Source organism: Pterocles gutturalis, unplaced genomic scaffold, assembly GCF_000699245.1.
Source record: "Pterocles gutturalis isolate BGI_N339 unplaced genomic scaffold, ASM69924v1 scaffold17411, whole genome shotgun sequence".
Taxonomy (NCBI): domain Eukaryota; kingdom Metazoa; phylum Chordata; class Aves; order Pterocliformes; family Pteroclidae; genus Pterocles; species Pterocles gutturalis.
This window is the reverse complement of record NW_010100781.1, coordinates 14,514-27,233: the sequence shown is the minus strand read 5'-3', so window position 1 is coordinate 27,233 and position 12,720 is coordinate 14,514. Positions and strand designations below refer to the sequence as shown.

The 12,720-nt window shown below is 52.3% G+C and overlaps 1 protein-coding gene across 1 annotated transcript in view; it reads right to left on the bottom strand.

Moving 5' to 3' along the window:
- Positions 1-8,363: 8,363 nt before the first annotated feature.
- LOC104467387 (metabotropic glutamate receptor 4) overlaps positions 8,364-12,720 on the bottom strand; it is a 16,586-nt gene continuing 12,229 nt past the window's right edge. Inside the window, exons 6-8 of the mRNA XM_010081153.1 lie at positions 12,179-12,182; positions 10,849-11,091; positions 8,364-8,413 (exon numbers count right to left, since the gene is read on the bottom strand). Of these exons, the coding sequence (XP_010079455.1) occupies positions 8,364-8,413; positions 10,849-11,091; positions 12,179-12,182 (297 nt within the window). The remainder of the gene's footprint in view (positions 8,414-10,848; positions 11,092-12,178; positions 12,183-12,720) is intronic.

Below are 12,720 nucleotides of genomic sequence, written 5' to 3'. Positions count from 1 at the left end.
CCCTCCCAAATTTCAAGGGAAAACTTGATTTCTTTCGAAACCATTCAAGTTTCCAAGAGAAAAAAACAAAACACTGATGAATGGAGTTTGGCAGCTGTTGGGGACAGGTATGGCACTTAAAGCCATGGGAAAGCGGCCCAAAACCTTCAGACACCACAAGGAAACAAACAGTTGATGGGAAAGATGCCCACAGACAGGTGGGGGGAGGTCTCAAGCCCCCATTTTCCTTCACAGATATTTGTCACCAGCGTTCTGCTGGCAAACTGGCCCCCATCTATTTTGCCAGCAAGGTCGCTTCCAAAACAGTTGCTCAAAGGATTCATGGCATCTTCTCCTGCTTAAGTGTGAAGACATGCAAGTGAGCAGCAGACAACAAACAACACACACTAATTTAATCCAAGTTCATCTACACACAAAGAACAGGCTGAAATAGCTGGAGCAGACCTCATCATCACTGGGAGAAAAAAAAATACACACTTAGAAATCATGCCTGCCATAGATGTTCTGGGCTGTTCCTGAAAGGTCACATGCATCCACGTTGTAGGTTTCCACCAAGTCATGTTTTTTTTTAGAGAAAAATATGAGCCTAGGGGTTTCCAAGATGGAATTAGTCCTCTGAATCCTCCCCTTGGGGCACGTGTGTGTGTGCGTGGATGGAGTACTCAGTCATCTCTGGAGAGCACCACGTGCTCCCGCTCCTCAAGCAGTCCAGATCTGGTGTTGACAAGGTCAAATGCAAGAAGAAAGTTCACCCAGGGCTAATGGCAGGCAGAGAGTTGGAAGATTAGTCACCATCCAGATGTCTTTTTTTGAAGTGCTGGGAAAAAAAAGACCAGCTGACAAGGGGTGGAGGACATGAGAGACGCAAGCTGGTGTGGGACTCGGACTCAGTCGCAGGCTCTGCCTCCAAGCCGCACGGCATCTGCTCTGCACACCCCAGTTCACCTCTTGATCCCCATCTCCTCCTGGGGCACTGGAACCTCTCTGGGGCTTGCAAGGGCAAGCTCTTCCAAGCGTGACCAAAATGCCCAAGTGAGCAAGGTTGAAGGGAGAACTGGTCCTAACCCTTAGCAGGACAGCCCTGAGAGAAAGAGGGTTTCCTCTCAGCTATTTCTGCTGTCTTGCAGGACACAGGAGAGTGTTCCTGAGCTGATCTGCCAGTCTATTTGGAGCATCAATGTTTGCCTAAGCACATAGCTCGGAAAGCTCCACAAATAGCAGGAGAGTTGGCAAGTTGGGAAGTCAGAGAACCAGAGTAAAACACACACAGGCAGCACCAAAGGCATCAAAGAGTATGGCCAAAGGGGTCTGGACATTTGCCCTCCAGAAATTGTTATTCCTGGTCCCAGTGCCTCTGTCAACACCACTTTCTGCATATGCAAATAGGACCATACTCCTGCAATTACATGGCAATCAGAGGCAAATTACATTCTTGCTGTTTACTTTCAGTGTCCTTAATTAATCCGGTTATTAGATGATTAATGAAGCTTGTTTGGTGAAAAACTCATAGCATTTCCAGCAAGAGCTCATACAGGCACCCAGCTGGCATCTGCCTCTGCAAAACCAGCACACTGGGCTGGAGGCAACAAGTCCGACCCCAGTCCCCGAAGCCAGCAGAGCCAGGGTGACATTACAAACTGCCCCACAGCTCTGAGGGGCTCAGGGTTTGGGTTTTCGGTCCTTCTCCTCAAGCTAACCACACCACCTCAGCCCACTGCCCACACAACGATGCTGCTGGGACCCCAGCATCTGGACTGCCCTCTCCAGGAAAGCAGAGGTGGGCCAGAGACACAGACCCACCCTGCCTTGCTGCTCCTCTCCAAAGGCACCAGAGATCACACCAGCAGTTCCCACCAGCATGAAGGCTGCTGGAGAAGGCTCCCAGCCCCATGCAGCCGCTGGCCTTCATCCCTCCTCCACCACCAGCCAGCTCCCAAGACACCTCACCCTCCCCAAAGGTCACTGCAGCTTGTGTTTGGTTAAGCTGCCGATAATTAAGTAGCATGTTCATCTAATGATCAAATTGCTGCACCAGGAACATGAAAGACTGAGGAGAACTAATTAAGAAGCTCATTTACATACTCCAGCGTTTCCGGGTGCATGTATGGGGTTCCCATAGCAACCAGTACAATAGCTGATGATGGTGTGTGGGTTTTATTGGGTTTTAAGTGCTGTTCCTTCCCTTTGTTATCCCCAGCACATAACAAAGGCTCTTCGAGGAAGGTGCTGTGACACCCAGCTCAGGAGGGGGATTTCTGCACAGTGAACGTGCTGCAAGCGTAGCAGGGGACTGATCCTGCTCACGGTGCAGGCAGAGCAGGTATTTTGGGGGTGGGTGCACAGCCTGAGGACACACTTGAACATAAATCCCCGATACTGCTCTGTCAAAGAGACTTTCACAAGTCACTTTGGCCCCAGTTCCATAAAGAGCAAAGTTTTGCAGGGGATTGCACCAAATTTCACAGCATCCCAGCACACAAGTACCCTGCATTAGGAGCTGGCTGTAGGGACCCCAGGTTGTCACTTGGAGCATCCAGGACATGTCAAGCACCGTGGGATGGGGCAAAAACCCCTTAAGACTGCATCCCAGTATGGGCAACACGGAAACTGGGCACATGCCAGTGGGGATGTCAGTTCAAGTCACACCAGGTTCCTAGCGCGGGAATGCAGTCCAGCACCATGCTCCTTCCATCATGCTTTTCCTAAGCACTAAGATTTTTTTTCTTCAACTTTGTATTTCTGGCAAGAAACCTTTGCATTTAGATAAGGAATAAAGCCTGGGCTCAGATCTGAACTCTGCAGCAGAGAAGATCAACGTTTTAATGAATTAAATATATTCTAAACTAAACGTAACCTCTTAGCACTCAGAAATTTGAGCGAAAATAACTTAAAGAAAAAGCCAACAATCCAACTCATTTCAGCTCTCTCTGGCTGTGAACTGGCCACAGGCCAATCAATTATCTTGATTTTATTCGTTATTCAACTTCCCTCCAACAGCCAATTTCCAGGCTGTGAATTGTAGGTAAGCAGTTCCTCCTGCGATAGCCACACTCTCATTTCAGACCAGTTTGCAGGGAAGCAGCTTCGCTGGGCTGCCTGGGAGCAATGCCTGGCCCCAAGCCATGCAGAGCGTTCCACGGGCTGGAGCACGGCAGGATGCTCTGGCTGGCACATCCAGCGCTCACCAGTGCCGGGGGAATTTGGAGGGACATGGCTTGTTTGACATCCAGCAGCATTTACAGATGCAACACAGCCCAAGCTGCAAGGAGCATCCCCCAAAGGCAGTGCAGTCCTGCCAGGCCTGGGAAGATACACTGAATTCCTCCCCGTTAATTTGTTACTGTGCAGGGAGGATGTATAGCAGGAGCTATGGAGCCCTGCATCAGCAAAGCACATTTTGGCACGGAGACCAGATGCCTGCAATGCAAACACGAAGACCTGGCGTGCACACAGATGTTTGCTGGGGTCTGAGAGGCTGCAGGGAGGAGACCTCGGCTGTTCCTCTCCAGGCTGAGCCCACCTGAGCCTGCAGGTTGGGGTGCAGATGGAGCAGGGCTGCCCCCCTCTCCCAGGGCGCTGCAAGGAGACCGATGCTGAAGACCACAACAACCGTTGGTACTTCATGCAGCCCACGCACACACCGTCATCACGCTGCAGCGAAACCAGTTTGTGGACATCCAAAGCTCTCACACCTCCACTTAAAACACTGCACCTTGCTATTACCGACATTAATACAGAAGATCACCTCTGTCCCCAGTCTACCTAGCATCCTGGAAAGATCTCCTGAGCCTTCAAGCTGGAACAAATCCCCCTTGCCCATCCAATGCTTTCTCCTCCCCAACATTGTTTTCCTTTCCCCCTCCCCCTGCTTTTTTTATTCTCAATAAAAACATAATTACAGGCTTTTAAAAAAAGCAAATTATAGTGACATACTTTAATTATCTCCAAGCAATGAAGGACTAAATTACACAGTCAGGGAATCGGAGGTTACCTAAAAATAAAAGCAACAAGCTTCATTAAATGCTAATTGCAGCTTTTGCTGCCGAAGTGAGATTTCAACACAATCTGCCATTGACTCGCTCGGCCATACAAGAGAACATTGGCGCTGGGGACAGACCCTCGCATACATGCCACACACACATCTCCATCCCCGGCTGCGGGCTGCAGCCGCAGCAACTGCTTTGCCAAGGAGAAACCAGACAGTTGGCACATCCAGCTCCTCTCTGCCGCCGGTCCTTCCCCAGCCACAGGGCTGGGGCGCTTCAAGCTCCCTCTGGGGCACCCATCAGCCCCCCGAGACCACTCAGCGGCATCATTCGTCTGCTCGGCTGCACTAATGTGCTCATCACAGCTCTCCACGCTCCTTGCTGGCTTCCCACAGCCCAGGAAAATTAAATTCAAGGTCCTGATGCTCCAGGCCAAAGGTTCTGGCTGGCAGCGGGTCTCACTGGGAGAAACGCTTCCTAGCGCAGAAATGAGCTCAACGTGCCGCCGCAGAGCGGGTCCCCCGCTGCGTAATGAACCGCAGCATCTGTCACAGGCTCTGCTGCCTTCTGCTCTCAATGCAAGTCGCACCTTGCTCCGAGCAGCACTCGGCTCCCCTGGGGCCAAAACGAGAACCTGACTCTCCCTGTGGGAGAGGAGCTGGATGGAGACCTGTCTCAGAGCAAGGACCCAGCCACTTTCTGCCCTGGCCCTGCTCTTCCCATCCTCTTCCTCCAGATTCGCCCACGAAGGAGCTTTGCTGGGGCTTCAACAGCAGGTCTCCAGACCCGGGTGCTGGGGGAGCGATTTTTCCCCAAGTTAATGCTACGGAGAAGCAGGGAACAAGGTGGCAGGCAGACTGAGAAAATCACAGAGAAATTATTTTGGTTTCCTGTATCCTATCAAGCTGACCCAATTATGTCGCTAAAATCCCTAATTTGCCTCTCGCAGAAGAGAGTTAACGCCAGGCTCCACGCTGCTGCTGCTCCGCGTTGGGCTGGGGAGATGAGCCCGTGCACGGCCCCCGCTCCAGCCCCCAGGCCTGCTAAGGAAAAGGCAGTGGGACCCCAAAAAAATTCCTTGGAGAAGGGAGCTCAGGAGAGGAGCTGGGGATTGGGAACGGCAGCCAAGGCCAACAGAAAGATCGAGGAGCAGGTGATGGAGGCAGACTGCACTGGCCCCAGTTTCTCCCCCCAGTTGACAGAAAAAGTGGAAAACACACAGGTCAGCCACTCAGGGGATTCAGGTAATTATTGCTATTTAAATTCAACAACTCTTCACAGAAATAGGGGAAAAAATTAAAAAAAAAAAAAAATCAGACAAGCACTTTTAAGTTGTATGGGATGTGAGGAAGAAAAACAACAGCACCAATTTCAGGACAGGTGCTGTAAAAAAAAAATACAAAGTAGAGAAAACACCAGGAGTTCCCTCAGCAGATCACATGGTACCTACTCTGCTCTTCTGCTCTGCCACAGGCAGCAGAATTGCCCTCAAAAAAATTAAGGAAAGCAGAAACCTGATCCTAACAGACAGCAGCTAGCTCCCAAAACTGCCCCAGCTGCGGCTATCGCCTCTCTGCAGGCACCCACCCCAGAGCCTGCCCAGACCCGCGTCGCTCCGCATCCATCTCAATTGCTTATAGACGGCTCCCTTTTAATTAGCTTTCATAATCAAATAAGTGTCTAGAATTAAGGAGCACTGTATCATGAAACGCCAGATAAAATTAACCAGCCATGTTCGGAGGTCACCGCATCTGCCGCTGAAACGCGCCCAGCACCGGGAGGGATGCGGGTCTAGTTAGCAGCGCACAGGAACGGTGCCAGCCAGGGGAGGTTTGAGCTGATTAAAAATGGGGCCAATTAAAATTCTGTTTCGAGACCACTGAAGTTGGATTTGTGCAAATATTTTGCATATCTGTTAAAGAGCATCTTTATATCATTTTAGCTGAAGTCTGCAAGGAATAAGACTGAATCACTGTAAAGCACACTTACACCAAAATAAGTGCCCACATGAGGACTCTTTTGATTTAACACTCCACCAGATCCATCAAGAAATCAGGGTAGCTATTATGTTTAAATAGGGTCTGATGCAAGAGGGGAACATGAATCTACTTGAAACCACATTCCAAGTTTAGCCAAGTGACTTGTTCCCCGAGCACCAAGCCAGCATCAATAGCACCCCGTCGCGATGTGCCATCCCAGCCGTGGGAGCCCAGACCTCATCACCATCCAAAGCAACAGCTTTCAGAGCTCCTGTGCATTGCTGGCTGCAAACAGCAGAAGCCAAAACTTATCTGCACACCTTTTTGCTGGAACACCCTGCAGCAGCACAGCCCCAGCAGCTGGCAGGATGAGCTCCAGGGCTGCTGCATTTCTAGGGAAGCAGTTTGAAGGCAGAAATGGCTGAGAACAAGGCAGACACAGAGCAACAGCTTGAAGAAGTATTTGCACATGAAAAAAAAATAGTTCATCTAGCTACCGAAGCAGAGCTACCGGATCAGCACAGCTCTCTGCATCCTGCCTGGTTAGGAAGCAGCAGCCTGGGCAGACCATCTCGCCACCACAGGTTTTCTCTTCCCCACAGCCTGTCCAGCTCCACCGTGCCCTGCAGAACATCCCAGGCCAGCAGAGGACAGACGAGCCTGGCAGATCTGCTGGGTGGCAGCACCTCAGTCCCCGGCCACAACCTCTCTGAATAACTCAGAGCATCCCTCCTCACCAGCATGGGAAGGGAAGGGAGGGAGATGCTGTCATTAAGGTAGAATCAGCCTTTCCAGTCATTGTCAGGCAGTGTTTGGGTTGGAAAGCTGCTTGTAAAAACAGCAGAGCAGTGTTTCAGAGCTACAAACAGCACCAGAGACATCAACTCGGGTTTTCTGAACCAGGTGGCATTTCACATCCCATCCCACAGTGATGGGTGTGCTGGGAACAGAGCAGGATTTTTTTCTCCTGAGAAGCTCTTTTGACAAGTATGATCTTATCAAAGTTTCGAGCTTTTCATTGTACTCCTTTTTTCTTTTTTTAACTCCTGCCTTCAAGCCGTGCTCTGTCCTCTCCATGCTGGCAGGGAACAGTCGCGTTCCAGCTGGCACGGATCAATGGATGAAACTCCCCGCAGTGCCTCCCCTCCCCAGGACACAGAGCCTGGGTGACCCCCCAGAGCAAGAGCAGAGCTGCAATTAACACAAAATAGATCCAGAAATGTGCAAAACACAAGGGTAGCCTCACTTATGCCCAGTAAAAGAGAATACACGGGCACCTCTGGGCCAGGAGCACCACGTGCTTTGCATGTGCCCAAATGCACTGTGCTAGGGTGATGCTGAGCTCTCCTCTCCCCATCCCATCCCCTCACGTGGATCCTGTTTGGAGCAGGATGGCCTGAAAAGGAAGGACACCAAGCCCTGTCCTGTCCTGGGGCACTTGGCCACCCAAAATCTTCCCCAAAAGGCCAAAACCAGCTCCTGGAGCCTGGAACGAACAGCGACCAAGAGACAGCAAACGCTGAGTGCAAAACCATGGTCTTTTATTAGAAATCTCCTCGTATAAAAATGATCATGCTCTACACAGTCATCGAATAATTCATAAACATCCAGGCACTGAACTTTGTATTTTTTTTGTGTGTGTGGTTTTGTTTTTTGACTGGTCAGTACATAAAGCAGACATATTTCAATCCATATGGTCATCACATACATTAATTAACCACCTATAGAAATCAGCACTTTGAACACAGTCTAGGTTTTATTTTATTTTATTTTGTTTTGTTGTGGTTTTTTATTTAAATTTTATGTATTTTTATTTATTTTTCCTTTTTGCAACATATAGAATTTGGTAGAATATGGGAGAGAGAGTGAAGAGGGATGGAGGAAGACAGGAACAAAAGAAAATGGAGCATTAAAAAAAAAAAAAGAGAAAACAGAAGGTTCTGCACAACCACAAACAATCTCACAAATTCCAGAAAAGGGAAAAATGTTGGGTCTCTTTTTTTTTTTTTTTTTTTTTTCCAAGATAAAGAAAAATTTTTTTTTTTTTTTTTTGCCAAGATACAGAAAAAAAACCCCAAAGACTTGCCGAAGTCCATCACCTCTTCCCCGCGCTATGTACCCCCTGCTCACCTGGTCCTCTTCCTCCGTGGGGAGGCATGCATTGTCACGGTGGTCGGTGGTTTATATTTATTGTTTCTTTTTTTTTTTTTTTTTGCTGCTGCTGTTGATCACCATCTTTCCAGGGAGCTCTGCCCAGCAGCCCGGCCAGGAGCATGTCCCCCCAGCTGCCACCTCCCTGTCCCATCCAGCATCCTCCAGCGAGTGATGCGACTTGGCTCCCTCCCGCGTCGCGGCATCCTCAGCCTCCCTCTATGCCAGGCAGTTGCGATCGCTGGAGCTAAATCGCGTGGTTGCTATAGCTGACGTAGGTCTGTTTGGTAGCCAGTGCTGGAAAGAGAGACAAACCTCCCATGGATCATTAATGAAATCCTCTCACCCTTTCTGGCTCCCACCCCGTCACCCTGACCCAACCGTCATGCCAGGAGATGCTGGTGGAGATGTGATGTGGGGTTTGCTGGTGGATCCAGCCAGTGCTAGCCCTTGGGATCATTCCCTGTGAAAGAAGAGGGGCTGAGCCCCATGGCAGCTCTTGGGGGCTCTCTAAAGACAGCTGATCCCCAGGAGAGAGCCCAAGATGTGACACGAGCCACAGGGGACGTGTTCCCAGGCTCCTGTTCACTTTCCTCAGCACCTTCTGACAGCCAAACCCACGGGTGCTCCACCTTCCCAAAAGCTCAGCTTGCCCCAGCCCTGCCAGAGCACGATTCGGGGTCCATGCCGGGCACCCCACACCCCTGCACAATGCTCCACGGCAGCTGGGAGCAGAGCAGCAGGATACAGGCAGCGCTGTCCCTCTCCCAGGATCCCTGCACCCTCACTTGGGTGCTGGACGAGGACCCGTATGGAAACCTGCTGCCACCTTCCAGCTTCCCCAGATGCACCAGCCCTTGGGAAGATACAATCATAAAATCATGGAAACCCAAAATTTCATAGAATCATAGAACCCATGGTTTGGGTTGGAAGGAACTTTATAGCCCATCCAGTGCCACCCCCTGCCATGGGCAGGGACCCCTCCCACTAGCCCAGGTTGCCCAAAGCCTCATCCAGCCTGGCCTTGAACCCCTCCAGGGATGGGGCATCCACAGCTTCTCTGGGCAACCTGGGCCACTGCCTCACCCCCCTCGCTATGAAGAATTTCTTCCTAATGGAACAGGGTTGACCACACGAGCAGAGGAGGCACCAATGGCTCTCCTGCCGTCTCGGTGCCTCGCTGACAAATGAACCTCGCTGCAGATTTCAGGCCGGTATTCCCAGATAACAATTAGATAGGCCAGAAGAAATTAGAGCTGACAGAGCTATTTGTTAGCCACAACGTTTTCATAGCCAATCTGCCCATATCAAAGCCCCATGAATTATTTATTCTGTTGTTTATTTAAAGATACGTGACTCGCCAGCGACAAGAGTGAAAAATGGCCCCTTGGTCTGCACTGACAACCCCACTGTGCCTCCTGCCCCCAGCACCGATGCTGTGCCGGGCTCCTTGCCTTGGCACACCTCGGGAGCATGCTGCCAGCCCTGTTTGCTCCTGTATTCCCCATGCGAGACACATCGAGCGGAGATGCGGCAGATGGGAGGCTTCGTTCTCCCTGCTCCTGGCACGTGCGATCCTCAGAGGCTCCTGCTGAGAGTCTCACAGGGGAGAAGGATGCTCAGCACCACGGAGACGCTGCGAGTCCCGCAGAGGAGAAGGATGCTCAGCACCTCGGAGATGCTGCGAGTCCCGCAGGGAGAAGGATGCTCAGCACCACGGAGACGCTGCGAGTCCCGCAGAGGAGAAGGATGCTCAGCACCTCGGAGATGCTGCGAGTCCCGCAGGGAGAAGGATGCTCAGCACCACGGAGACGCTGCGAGTCCCGCAGAGGAGAAGGATGCTCAGCACCTCGGAGATGCTGCGAGTCCCGCAGGGAGAAGGATGCTCAGCACCACGGAGATGCTGCGAGTCCCGCAGGGAGAAGGATGCTCAGCACCACAGAGATGCTGCGAGTCCCAGGGGGAGAAGGATGCTCAGCACCGTGGAGATGGTGCGAGGCCCAGGGGGAGGAGGATGCTCAGCACCGTGGAGATGGTGCGAGTCCCAGGGGGAGAAGGATGCTCAGCGTAGTGGAGAAGCTGCAAGTCCCAGGGGGAGGAGGATGCTCAGCACCACAGAGATGCTGCGAGTCCCAGGGGGAGAAGGATGCTCAGCACCGTGGAGATGGTGCGAGTCCCAGGGGGAGGAGGATGCTCAGCACCGTGGAGATGGTGCGAGTCCCAGGGGGAGAAGGATGCTCAGCGTAGTGGAGATGCTGCGAGTCCCAGGGGGAGAAGGATGCTCAGCACAGCGGAGATGCTGCGAGTCCCGGAGGAGAAGGATGCTCAGCACAGCAAGGAGCATACAGGAATGTTTGGGTTCAGGTCCCAGATGAGGTGCTCCCTGCACCCGGACCTCCAAGCCCTGCTGCGAAGGGAGCATCAGCCCTTCGTGCTGGCAGAGCCCTGGCCGGGAGCCGTGTGTGGCTGGAGGGAGGCACAGTCAGGCATGAACAGCATCACAGCATGTGACACTGATGGGGACGCTGGCAGCAGATGGCTCCCCAGGACAGGGCTGGCACGCTCCTGGGAAGCCCTTACAGTGGGGAGCCCACAGATCCTTGAACCCCTCCAGGGATGGGGCATCCACAGCTTCTCTGGGCAGCTTGGGCCAGTGTCCCATCACCCTCCCAGTAAACTAATGTCAGTCCCCACCGGGACCAGGTCCCCAACCCTGCAGGGAGCCACGTTACCTTGTGTTTCCAGATTTTCGCAGAGCTCTGATTTGGCCTCTCCGTTGGGACGGAAACCTCCCTTCTGAGAGAACTTGTTGGACATGGTGGCCGCCGTCACCACTGCCTTGAGGCTCCGCTTGCGCTTGGGGACGTTCTGCTCCGGGTGGAAGAGGATGATGTACACCTTGGGCATGTAGAGCATGCCCAGGGACACCGAGGCACTCAGACTCACCGAGATGGTGAGTTTTTTTTGATGTACATCTGCAAGACACAAGGGCACGAGCTGAGACCCACCACGGCTCTGGAAGATCCAGAAAGGGTTCGACTGGGAAAGGAGGAGAGCCCTCCCAGCACTCACACACACCCTGGCAGCAACCTGCCAGCTCCCCAGCTCCAAAACATCACCAGAGATGGAACCTCCATGCCCTCTTCACCCTCCTTCTCTCCTCCCCAGCACCCACAGCACACTCTACCAGCTGCAGGGCAGGAGCTCTGATGCCACGGTGATGGGCACAGGGAGGACACCCACGCCCAGGGCACCCCCTGCTCCCCCGTCTCCCTCCAACAGGTAATTCCCATTCCCCAGCTGGCTCCCTGGGCCGTTGTCATGTAAGTCACATATTACACACCGACGTTGCCTTTCTGCAGTCAAAACTAATTTCACGCTCACTGTCCAGGACTAACAGTGACAGATGTTTTGCAAAATGAAAGCCCATTAATCTGACTGTAGAATAATCCATTTTTCTATGGAAAGCATTTGGCAGGCTCCTTGCAAGCCAGGGGCATCTGAAGCAGGCGGCAACGGGAGGAGAAGAGACCCCCTCCCTCTGCCCATCCCCACCTCTCCCCCCGCCAAGCAACAAGGGAGACGGGGTGGGCAAACCCCAACGTGAGCATCCCTGATCCGCCAGCATCCCTGCTCCCGGCACAGGATCCTCTCCAGCATCCTCTCCTCAGCCACAGAGCTCACTTGTTGGGTGTCTCCAGGCTGAGCTCTGCCTTTGCACCCACCTTTTTTGCTTTTCCAGCTGTGCTCAGATGCCAGGGCTGTTTTGCATGTTGCTAACAAGGTTTTAGCAAGAGGCTTAAGGCAGTTTCTGAACTTTATCCCCTGGCTCAGTCACAGCGTGGTGCCCAGGTTTCTTCTGCAGTTGTTTCACACCCGGGATTTGATGCCATGCGAGGTGGCAGGACCTGGAGGAGCCCAGGGAAGCCCGGGGGCTGCAGTGTCGAGGAGGGCGGGGGGTCCCCACCTCCAGGACCTGCGGGTCCCAGGTGTGACCATGCAAAGAAAACAAAACACATGCACCCAAAGCGTTCCAACTCAACCCAAAAGAAAAAAAGCAACAAAGCTTGCTCTGAGTCAATGGAAATGTTTCATTTGTCCCCAGAATAAAACCATTGCTGTCACATGCGCTGGTTTGTTTGTTCCACCTTCTCTCTATATGCACGCAGAGTCACTCTAGGTAGTTTTTGGAAATAAAAATGTCATTTCATCAAGGAAAGTCAAAACATATCTCTGTGCCAGAATATCTGCTCCTTTTTTTATTCCTTTTTTTTTTTCTTTTTTTTTTTTCTGAAACTCTCCAGACTTTGCTGCAGGTATCTTGGACTTGCTGGGAATGACGCAGCACTGGGATGCCACATCCAGGCACCGCCACCCCTGTCCCAGGGACCGGCACAACTCTGCTCAGCACCAGTGTGACATCCTGTGGGACACGGCTGAGGCTCTGCAGCCCTTCACCTCCCCAGCCCCCCCGCCCTCCTGGTCCTCAGCAGATGCCTTTTGGAGGAGCGTCACTTTGCAATCCAGCAATTTCCATATTTCCTGCCTCTGCACTGACTCCCACCTGTGCCTCGGGACCCGGAGGCGTTTCGGCGAAGAGGAAG